At 32.4% G+C, this 12553-nt stretch overlaps 1 protein-coding gene across 1 annotated transcript; it reads right to left on the bottom strand.

The window, feature by feature from the left end:
• Window positions 1-4903: 4903 nt before the first annotated feature.
• LOC115441707 lies at window positions 4904-11337 on the bottom strand. The gene is made up of 4 exons (XM_030166601.2): window positions 11188-11337; window positions 7176-7254; window positions 6759-6795; window positions 4904-5751 (listed from the first exon to the last, which is right to left on the bottom strand). The coding sequence occupies exons 1-4, from the start codon at window positions 11234-11236 to the stop codon at window positions 5551-5553; spliced, it is 366 nt and encodes a 121-aa protein (XP_030022461.1). The 5' UTR covers window positions 11237-11337; the 3' UTR covers window positions 4904-5550.
• Window positions 11338-12553: the final 1216 nt, after the last annotated feature.

Consider the following 12553-nt stretch of genomic DNA (forward strand, 5'->3'; position numbering starts at 1 on the left):
AATATTCATTGAAATAAAATTATTTTTAAATTTTATCGTGGTTTTTTTATTATTATTTTATTAAGACTGCAGCCTTCATGGTCCTTCCCGCGACCGTGATAGTTTTATTTCAATATATAACATTCGTGTACACAAAAGAAATTATTATGTCATATTCGTTGTTTATGCTTCGACGTCTCAGTGTAAAAAAAGGTTATGCTTGAAACTGTTAATTTAGTGTTGGTCGCAACATTTAGTCTATGCCTAACCCTCATTAGCACATGGAGATTAAGGCGTCGCGCAGACGTTGTCAAATTGTTACCAAGAAACGTTACTACGAAACTAGTTTCTCTTTAATATAGTTACGGATAAAGACATTTATTTTCTCAAAAGATTACAATAATCACTTATAGAGAAAATACATATTCTAAACCAAATTAGCGTATTTAGTATAGGGTAGTTGTGAAAGATTCGTTTGAGTTGAAACAGATATCAAATCACAAATGTGTCAAGAGTACTACAGGTAGGCGCGGACTCGAAAACAAGATGTTTTCTAAGGCTCATCATATCTTAGTGACGGATGCACAATTTAATCAATAAATCGTTTGTACCACCTTAGCTTTCTTTTTTTTCTTTAACATAGTTGTTTTGTATTTCGGTAGGTCGACGTCTGCGCAACGCCTAAATTCAATATTCTATACGTAGTTATTTCCCATTAATAGCACATACATGTTTACTTACTGCGGATATAATAAATATAGTTGACAGTTTCTTCGTCATATTTCGATGCAATTTTGCACCGGAAGACATTTGCGTACATTCACCTTAGCGGTAGATAATTGGACAGTGGTTAGGTGTTGTAGTAAACTAGCTTAGAACAATGTCGTAAATTAGATCTATTTTATTTTAATTGTTTATTACTTTTGGAAACGGGTTGCACGAAAATTTTCAGAAAATATGACATATTTAAAAACTTTACTTGTAATGATTCCTATGTTTACGTGAAAGTTAGATTCATTCGTTAGATATTTTGGTATTTCAACTCACCGTACTCTCGGCTGAGAGCTTTAGGCGCTCGCAAACCTTGACATAAAGTGATCATGCTGAGGGCAACCCACTAACGGGTGAGGATGAGACATCGATTGTGATATTACTTACACTCAGCGAGTGTTCATCTGAGTCGAGATCGAAATATCGAAATAAATGTAGATTTCCGATTTTATCGCGGTTTTCATAACTTTTCTCGTACAAAAATCTTTACCCACCGTTAAAATCCAAATCCAAATGCTGTACCAAAATTGTCTGTTTACGTTATAACTACAACTATACAAAGATATGTTTACAAGTAGATACCTACATCTGTTAAAATGAGTTGTTTTTGTTTTTATTAATTTAATAATACATACAAAGTGTCAACATTATCATAATAATCCGAGTAATAATTGCTTGTGGTGTCAGGTAAGCATTATTAAATATAATTATATAAAAGTTGTAATATATTATGAATATTACATGGCTCACCCGTGGCTTCACTTGTGAATGTTCGTGGATTATTTATGAGAATAAAATAATTGATTTCTTATGTTTACGCGAATACATCGGAGGGAAAATAGTTTTTGTATTTTATCATGGTTTTTTATATTTTAATTTTTTCGCGACATTTCGTAAACTTTGAAACCTTAATAGTCACGGGGCAGACTAAGATGTAGATATTCCGCAAAGTCAAAGTTACAATATCTACCTACATTTTACAAAGATACAAAATAAAAAAAAAATCCTAATGACGGTCTGTTCTACTCAGAATAAAATAATTATAAAAATCAGGGTGATGTAGCTTCTTATTAGTGAAGAAATTTTTATTACCTATCGGATCACTAATTTCAGAGAAGAAGAATAAGGAGAGCTGATCCATTACCATAGAAGAGAAAGATAGAGAGGAGTTTCCGAGATGACGCGCCACATACAAACTTACTAACTTTATTTGTATATAACTCGCATCCAATGATCTCATCGACAACGTTGATTTACTTGGTGTATTTTAATTTAAAGAAATCTTTAGGCTACAAGAAAATAAAAACTATATTTTTACTTAAGTAAAAAATATCGAAATCACTAGTGGCGAAGGGTGAAATTTTCTGAAAAGGAACCCGCGACGACCTATAAGTACTAATATGCATAAATGCGGTCTGCAAATCCTAATGTTAAATAGATTTTACATAAGATACAAAAGGGAAGTCGGCAGGAATCGGGTTATATGGGCTCTACGCTACGTAAATTACATTAATCGCAGATCGATACATTTTATACCTTCGTAGAACAATGCATTAACAAATGAAAAAGGATTTATTAATTAAAAAAAATCTGATAATATCGGATATATGACCTCTGACTGATAGAGACAACTCTACTTCCCATTTGTGACAACGTCGCCAACCTTTCAAAGGAGAAGGTAAGGTTGGGCCGCAGATTATTATCTTCATAAAAATCTAGCCAAGTTTAAGTGCCTAATCAGTATTTTAGAGCAACAATAACATGTTACAACATAAAATTTTTGGTATTAAATATAAAGATAGATAAAAGATTCAGTATTTGTTTGTATGTGTGCTCAGGTTGGGCAATTCCAGTTTCTGTGTTTCGATTTAGCAAAGCATAAGTATATATTTTATTGGAATTTAAGACAAAAATGATGGATTCATATGCAATCACATCATGGTAACCAGTATAGCTGCGATGTGTGCTTGTATTAGCTAGACCCGTGTTTCTCCTTCCTTTGCTTATCTCTTTTTTGATAAAAGGCGTGAAGTTACATTATGTTTTGTCTTATTGATTATCAAATATGGACCGTGTTAAACACGGACCAGGTATATGTATATAATTAAAATGAAATGCGCTGGACCGATCAAGTTAAATCTGCCGTGGACCGTCCCGTACATGAGTGCACCAGAATATCCTACTAAGAAGAAGAAGAAGAAAATTAAATATTTGTAATTATGTTTCCATTGAAAACATTTGAAATACAATTGGAAACTTTCCAATTGTATTTAAATGGGTTGCTTATTTAATCGTAAATATTGTGGGCTTTATAGGCATTATTACAAATCTTGTTGGTAGACGACATTAAAAGTCGCTAACAGTTTGGTTATACATTTAGCTCTTATTTGTCACTCGGGATTTTCCACCTACATGTACCTACAATAATTATGGACAATTTTATTTCGTATGTAACTTAAATATTTCATTTGGATACGCCATTACCCCAATAAACCGGATTGTAGGTATGCTAATAAAAAATATTGTTGGCAAATAAACATCGATCGCTAGAAAGGGGCGCTCGATTAGAGAGCACTGGATGGCACGATAGTAGGCGTTTTTTTTTTTCATAAATAATAGCACATGCACGTTAGTCACATTTTTTTTTTACACTTTATTCAATAAAGGTTTGCCATCCCTGATGTAGATGTTTTGAAGAATAATATTGCTTACAAGTATTTAAGGTACTAATACGGTACGTAATACCTAGGCAATTAAGATAATCGTGCGTCACGAAGCCATTAATCTTTCTGACCACAAATCATGTATCAGCGATCGATCGTGTTTTTCTCGGAAAATTTTTGGCCATCGCCAAAAAAGTGGGGCTTTGCAATGATACTTGCACTTTTTGTTACGATTTATATACTACTTATTAACTTTAAAAGGTAGGTAGGTTAACAGATCATTTAAATTATTGGTTCTATAGATAAGTGATGCTCGCTCCTCCGTCCACGAAATATACGTACTTAGATGTATGACGAGGACCATTGTATTACTTTAGTAAAAAAACATAGGAATAAGCAGAGGTGCAACCAACGCATCCACTTATTGCCATGCGTATGCCGGCCAGTGGTGCAAAAGTAACCAAACATTAATTTAACCTTGTTGTCGAGCACCCTTTCCCCTCAGCTACGGCTAAGGATCTAGTTATAAATCCGCTGATTAATAAATTTATGCGTAGATTTATAATATTCCGCTAAAGTTCACTGAATTTAGTGTTTCTTAATGGCTCAGCTTACATTGTTACTGAAAACTTTATGATGGTACCAGCGCTTTTTTTTCTCCCCCCAGTGATGGTCTCTTTGGAGGATGAGTAGAACGTGGTTGGTTTCACCGGTCTTACGGCCCAATGTCGAAGTGAAGCATCATCCGACCGAGCATTGGACCGAGTTCCTAAACCAATGTGCATCTTACACCGGCCAACCAAAATCCGCGTTCGCCATCTTCAGCGCACGCGGAGCGGTCAAGAGATGTTTTGTTGTACTAGGATAGCAGCGGGGTAACGGTAGTTGCGCTTGCAAATAAAAAATATACAAATATTTACAGACAAGAGCTAACGTTCGCCAATCGGTATAACCCTATACTTTAAAGTTTTTGATATAGATACGCATTGCATTTTATATATAAGTATATATTAATTAATTAATTTACATATAAAAATCAATGGGTTATTGTTGTGTTTTTTTATTATTTTACGCTGCCATACTATGATTAAGATAAAACTTTGTGAACTAATTGCTTGCGCTTGAAGTAAAGTTATAGTTGTAATACAATTCGTTTTCAGTAGATGGCGCACGTTACAATCAATTTTAATAAAATCTTGTGAATGGGTCTAATTGCTCCTACCTTCAAAGATAGGATAAACTTGGACTCGATAGATGGCGCTGATGTGGAGATCTACAAAGTTGAAACGTAGTATACATAAAAGTCGGTATACGCAGGCGCCCTGTGGCAGGTAAATTTTTTTGTTTGACATTAATTGATTACAAATTTCCATGGTTCAGCCTATCTTTTGTTGAACATTTAATTTTTCAACCGTGCAAAGTTACCTTCACCAGTCATCAATAACTTTGCGCTAAAATTTGTACTAGGCGATAAATAAATGACAGAGTAATTATAATTCAATTTTTTATATTAGTTAAGTAATTAAAGTTTACATAATAATCACAGAATTTTTAAAATAAGTAGTCGTTTACATAGATTGTGTTCAACTGCGTTTTGGTAACAGTTTGTGACTTTTTTATCGCAAAGTATACAAGAGTTTATTAGTAAAGATTCACAATCTTTGTAAATAAATATCTTTAATATTTACAAGTCTTATGTTCATGACAATTGAAATGATAATTCCTTAAAGTTGGTTGTACAAAACCCTATTTTTATATAAAAAAAAAAACTTTTTAAAATTTTATCATATAAGTTTTTGTGGTTAAATATATTTATTATTTTTAGAATTATAGATATAATTGTTAAAAAACTGCGTGTGTTATTATAAAAGGCTTGAAACATTGAATTCCTTTCATACATAAATAACAATAAAAACGGAGAAAATACACAAAATAACTCAATAAGAACAAGATGTTAAAGTAAACATAGGTATCATGTCTTTTATCGTCTCTATACATTCTTTTTAACAAAACAACGAATAGAAATACGTCAACAAAATTTAACACAAACTGTGTACCTAATACACATACATTTTTACTTAACACTTAAATTAATGACTCCGAAACTGGCACTTTGATCTCTTAAACCGTCTTATATTTAAGGCTTGATGGCTGGCTTGACTGGCTTGAAGTCGAATTCAGATATGCGTCCGTCGTCATTGACGATTTTGTGACCTCCGCTCTTCTCCGATGTCTCTCCGTTGACGTTCGTTTCCGAATGGAAAGTGTATTGGGATTCGCCGTAAACATGGCCGCCAGGAATCGGTTTCAAATTCTTCACATTGGCTACGGGGAGAGGCTGGAAGGTTAAAATTAAAATGTTAATACGAATTGTTATAATATCATATTTGTGTCAATTTACGTTCGTCTGTGTACCCGCTGGCGTCCAAGTATTGACGTTTAATTTTTAAATGAGAGCATAATGGATATCACTACATAGTATAAAACAAAGTCGCTTTCTCTGTCCCTGTGTGTGCTTAAATCTTTAAAACTACGCAACGGATTTTGATGCGGTTTTTTTTAATAGATAGAGCGATTCAAGAGGAAGGTTTATATGTATAATAACATTCATTAAATAGTGGAGAAATATTGCACGCGTGCGAAGCCGGGGCGGGTCGCTAGTATGCTATAAAGTTGAAATCCGCGCGTGGATTAACTTGATTTAAAAATGACTTAGTTGAAAAATTTTATACTAGTAAAATAATATCAGTTCCATATGAAAGGACTACGTACTCAATTATTATGACTGTTATTTATATTTATTTCTAACACTATTAATTTTCTAACAATTCTATTGATTGTAGTTGCAATTTAACTGGATGTTGAAATAGAATACATTCGGTTGGACAAAATATTATCAAAATTCTCAACATAATATTTCAAATTTGTTGTTGACGACGCAAAAAGGTCAGATTAAATTATACAATAACCCACTCACTGATCTAATTTTGGACATGAATTTATTCTGACACGCACATTTCAATGCAACTTCTCCGTATATAAGGAAAATCCAATATTATAGTCAGGGGTCTATTTAATATACGAGGGCGAATCCGTCCTGTTGGAATTACGGCGTTCTAATCAAAGGACAACTTTTAAAGCCGTATAGGTAAAATGGTTTTTTTTAACTCTTTTATCTATAAACTACCAAAGCTATCCTTCGATTAGAATGCACGTGATTGCAAAAAGACGGATATGCCCCCATAGACGGAATAGCCCCCCTGACCATATTCATTTCAATTACGTTCCTAAAAACTGATTGTTTTCTTTTTAAACCATATTTGATAAGTAGCTAAAAATACTCACTTCCCAGCTGCCATTTGTTGGAATACTGCTGCTCAATCTGAAATTGAAGTTTATTTGTTAATATATTTATACAGAATTTAGGAGACTGGATTCCTTTTATGGTTGAAGTGAGAGGAAGAAGCATGTTTGAAAAAGTATGTTCTGCTGAGTACATTTTGCTAGTGGTAGGATCTATTTTATATCCGCCCGGATAGCGACCATCGTACACAAAGAGTTAAAGCTCGCCATAGTGGCCTACGTAAGTGTGTAGCGTTCGGGGATTAGCCAGTGAATATCCGGTTCCAACAGGCCGGCATAATTGTATCTACTGCCGAGGGGATCATCATCCCCATTAGGAAATGAACAAAGGAGCACAAAAGTTTCAAGTAAATATATATATTATATCTACAAGCGGGTATATTACGAAACAATATTTACAGTTTTTGCACTTTATCCCAGTTGCCAGCCGCCGCTGCCTGCACCAAATCGTCGTTGAAGAATCCAGAATTTGGCCGTCCTGAAACGAAAAATGAATGGTATAAATATAAGCAAAAGTTGTAAGCAGAAGCCACTAGATGGCGCTGTATTAAGATGGTTTCTTAAATATTTATACCCTCCAAGCGTTTGGAAGGTAGAAGAGAATATTTTTGTATAAAAGTACGCCATGGTAAAAAAACATCAAACTTATGCCAATACTGTTAAAATAAATGCTGGATGCAAATTTAAAGATTTAAAAATAGGTTGTTTACATTTAGTATTTCCTTGTCTGTATAGTATAGACGCTTAGCCGTGTCAATTTAATGCTATAATATTATAATAAAATAAAATCTTTATTATCATATTTTTTTATCATTTGCTCGATACATACAAAAGTGCAACTAAGTTATCCAGTTTTCGCTATGTGTTCTATCCCATGATGTGATGGAAAGAGTTTATCGTCATATCGTGCACACATTCCAGACTCTACACTAATACCGAGCACAGAATTCCAATATCCCGAGGGATTCGAATCCAGGACCTCAGAGCATTGTCGTACCTCGCAATACTACATCAACGAGACAGTCGATAATAATACTTTAAAGTTTTTACTAGTTGTAGAAGTTAAGTTATTTCTAGCACTATAATAAATAAACGAAATACATTAGAGATCAAGAATTTTCGGTTAGCCGTGAACCTCGCTTGAAATTATCAAGTATATTTTATAAATGCCTGATGGAGGTGCAAACTTCCAATATTTGTTTTGGTTTGAGCTGCGCAGTAGTCATATTTGATCTCGGATGTAAATAACATCCGCGGAATACCAATAGATTTGGGCCGAGGTTTCAATCCGAGCACTATAATCTAATTTAGGGGTTGTAGTGCTCAGATAATTCTTACAGGAATTAAATCGGAAATTTGTACTCTATAAAAATTGGTTTAAGGTTGAAAGATGGCTGATTCAATGGACTCATCAAAGAACATCTAAATGAATATTTGTACTCTCAAGATTTTTAAATAACGAAAACATTAACAAAATATAATTCTATTTAAATAATAATTGTGTTTTGTAAAATTCAAATTCATATACGTTATATTTTCGAATCTCTGACAATAACACCTTCTACATAAACATTTATATTTGAATTTAAGTGTCCATAAATATAAATATCAAGGATCGCTTGACTATATATCATAATAACAAATGACAATAATTTACAACTGCATAGATTTCGTTAAATAATATTATAATTAACTAGCTTTTGATCACGGCTTGGCTTGCCTGAAAGACATTTGTAGGTTAAAAGTCTTGCTATACATTTTCCCGAGAAAAAAGTAGCGTATGTCTTTCCCACGGTCTTAAAATATCTCCATACCAAATTTCATGGAAAAAAGTTAGGTAGTTTTTAAATTTATCGCGTTCATACAGAAAGACTCGATGGGGAATTTGTTTTATAATATGTAACGGTAAGGCAAATACTTTAATTAACCGCTGACAATTATTAATTATATTAGAGAAGGTAGGTATTGCTCACGGATCCATTGCGTCATATGTATGCCCAGCGCCATCTATTTAAAAAAAAAAGAATTTAAAAATCCAATTATTTTTTATGGAAGCAAGTTACCGGGACAAAGTAGCTTATGTGTTAATCCAGGACATGTTCGATCCGTATGCAAAATTTCATCCATTTCACTAAAGTTGTTTTTGCGTTTACTTCTAACGAACAAACAAACATTTTCCTAAAATTGCCTATTATATTTTATTATTTATTATTATATTATAGAAGTAAGATTGAATACTATTATTCGCATACTATAATCTTGGCAATAGAGTCCCTTCAGCTCGAATACCCAACATAAATACGACTCATAATAATAATTGTACTTGCCCACTGCTGAGCATGGGCCTCCTCTACTAAGACTCATACCCCAAGACAACCGATCTATAAGGGCTCTAAACTTCGACCTTCGTCGATATTAAAAAAAAAATAACAATAACTTCAAGGTTTCTAATGTTGTTCCACATTAACATACTCGGGGTGTTAATACTCGCTTTAGTCATAGTAAACGTATATAACTAGTTTATATTGATAATACGTTTGATATGGAAACAACGCGAGAAATTCCGGAATTTAATAATATTTTTCTTCATGCGTAACAATTTACATAATCTGTTACTCGCATCGATATACATGTACTAAGTACTAGATTTGGCGTTCCGAACATTCACTCAGTTCAACTGAATTGAACTGCAATCCATTCAAACTGACTTTAGAATGGTCAATATTTCCAGCTTGCCGTTGTGTACGGAGCGGCGCTCATAATATAAAAACTCGAGTCTAAGCGTAAACCTGGACGTGAATAAAAAATATTAGCTAAATAAGTAAAATGAATTGTTCTTCAAGTGAATAAATAGGTCATAACAATGACGTTTTGGTTGCCATTTTAGTTCAGATTTTGAACAAATTGTTTATATGAACGTCGTGTCTATAGAATATACGTCAATGGTTCCTCGAATCTATACTAATTAATATATAAAGCTGAAAAGTTTGTTTGAGCGCACTAATCTCAGAAACTACTGAACCGATTTCAATTTTCACTAAAAGTAAGCTATATTACTCGTGAGTGCTATATGCTACTTTTTATTCCCGGGTAAATATTTATCCCGGGAAAGCTATTTCATACAGGCAGATCCGCGAGCAAAACCTAGTAATAAAAGGCTAATTATTTCATTTCTAAATTATTCCTGATCAAGCCTGAAAGCTTTAGTAAATAATTATTTAGCACATAAAGTAATACTCGTCTAATCAGACTTGGTACTCTAAATGTGTATGAGTATAGCTCGAGCCCGGAAAATAAAAGTAGAGGTATATATTATATTTCATTCCAAATCATAACACTGCATTTCATATTTTTATTTTAATGGAATAATTGGATGTTATTGCCTTAGATTTTTGTATTTATTTCACTACCAATAAAGGTCAGTTATATAACAGAACTTGGTTTCCATACTAAAGCAAATATCAATATAAAAAACATACACCTACGTAATGTGTATATAGTCACTATTAAAAGGAAGGTCACCAACGCATCAAGATAATATTTATTCTTATTTCAAAAACTTCAATAATTTAGCAAAAATGTTAAAATACTGGTTCTGGCATATGCTAGCCAGTTTAAGATAAGTACGCGTAAAATATTCACATCTGTATACGCGTTTTATTTAAATATCGAACGCACAAATTTAAAAAAGGAATTTCTTATAATAATAACGTGCATTTTTTTTTTAAATACCTAGCTAGCTAAGCAAATGCGCACGCAGTTCCTCTAGTTGTAAAGTAAGATCACTAATGGCCATAAACATCCAAAATGCCTGAAGGATCGTAAATTTATAGCTAGCTTTATAAATATAACTAGCATCTTCTCCATTTGCTCTGATAATAAAGGATCTCATAGACCGTGTTTTGTTTTTTATTCGATAATTTAATAAAGGAAATTAGGTGAAGTGGTGCGAATCTTCAAATCCTTGATCACCATAAAAATAATATGTACTGACATCAGCCTGTCATCTATCAGGTTTAAAATACACACATAAATAGAATTTTAGACGTTACTACTTATAAACTGCAAAATATCTCTGACTGAATAGATTATTAAAACCAGCCTTGTGAATATTTAAAATATTATTGAGTGGAAATACTGAACACTATAGTTCCGCAACAAAAACTATGAAGATATGAATAGTACGAAAAAACAGAAAATCGTGAAATATCACGAATTGCATTATGGTTATAAAAATACAATTAACACTAAAAAAACAACAGACGCAATCTTAAAAACCACTACACAATATAGGAAACAATAAAAAATATAGAGAGGGAATAATTTAAACGATTTAAAACACAACACGTATAAAGCACAATTTGCGAAATTCTAAAAGTTTAACATCAAAACCATAAAATTTCAACCTTACCTTGAACAAGAACGACAGACAAAACCAACACTGCGACGAACTTGATCATAATGCTAATTGATTTGAAAAAAATATAAACAAACAAATCGATGTTGCGAACTAGAGTCCGACACGAATGGAACAACGCGTGCTAATGTTTTAGATGTAGCGATAGCGAGGTTTATATCGCGAGCCAATTTGTGATTAGGATGCGGCTATACTTATAGCGATTAGAGAGGCGGTGGCGTTTTGCTCGTGAGCCTCATGTCATATTAAGCTTTAATATCTTATTGATACATTTGTGTCTTATAAATATTTTTAAATAGAAAATCTTACAAATAAATAGGTACTTTAAACTTTTTAAACATGCTCGCAAGTAAAACTATCTCGTATCCACGCCTGCCATTACAACTTTTGTAAGTGAGAATCCATGCATACATAATTTTTTATGACACCGATCATTGGTTTAGCTAATGTGTAATTAAGTATATATTATACTTTAAATGCGCTGCTCCAATTAATGGGCATAAACAATATGGTTTAAATATAAGAATATAATCCGATAAATTATAATAGCCCGCTTAAATCGGTAACACGTTACACGAAAACACGATTGACCAAATGCAATATAATGTGGATAAATCATTGGAAAATTAAAAAGTATTCAAATATCATACGTTTTATTACAATTAAATATTTTAGTCAAACAAAATTCATCAAATTTTTTAACGTAATATTGAAATTTTAATTAAATTATGAGGCAATTGTTGCTGGATGTGTGTAACAAAATAACAACCTAATATCTTAATTACTATCTTTGCAACTCAACATGTAGCTTAGAAGTGCGTAAAACGCGATTTCCATGACCGCATCCCAGACAATTTACATGTGACGTGCAATCAAAACCTAAAAAAACTTTTACTTAATGATGTCGTTTGCACATTTAACTGCAGCCATTATTCATGTTTTATTTTAAAGCCTCTTAATTCCTAATATTTATCATATAATATTTAATGTAATCTAATTTATAACTTGCTTTAAAATAGTTTTGTTTTATCGCATTTATAGTTAATGCATCATTAACAAATATTTACACAAAATAAATTATATAGAAGCAAGGCAATGACTTTTAGGAACTTATTGATATTGTGTTCTTCAAATTCAAGTTTTTAATAACATAAATCTGATCTAAAACTATCTAATTGGGTTTTTTATTTAGTGCAGATCTATCGATTGAGATCACGAAAAAAAAGAGAAAATGGTGCAGGAAAATAAATCTACATTTTATGCGAACGATAAAAATCTTGTTTATAGATTAAAGCTTCAAATATTATAGCTGAGGAGATGGTGAAAATTTTATTTCTCTTTTTACTTATAAAAAATATAT

This window comes from Manduca sexta, chromosome 25, assembly GCF_014839805.1.
Source record: "Manduca sexta isolate Smith_Timp_Sample1 chromosome 25, JHU_Msex_v1.0, whole genome shotgun sequence".
Lineage (NCBI taxonomy): Eukaryota > Metazoa > Arthropoda > Insecta > Lepidoptera > Sphingidae > Manduca > Manduca sexta.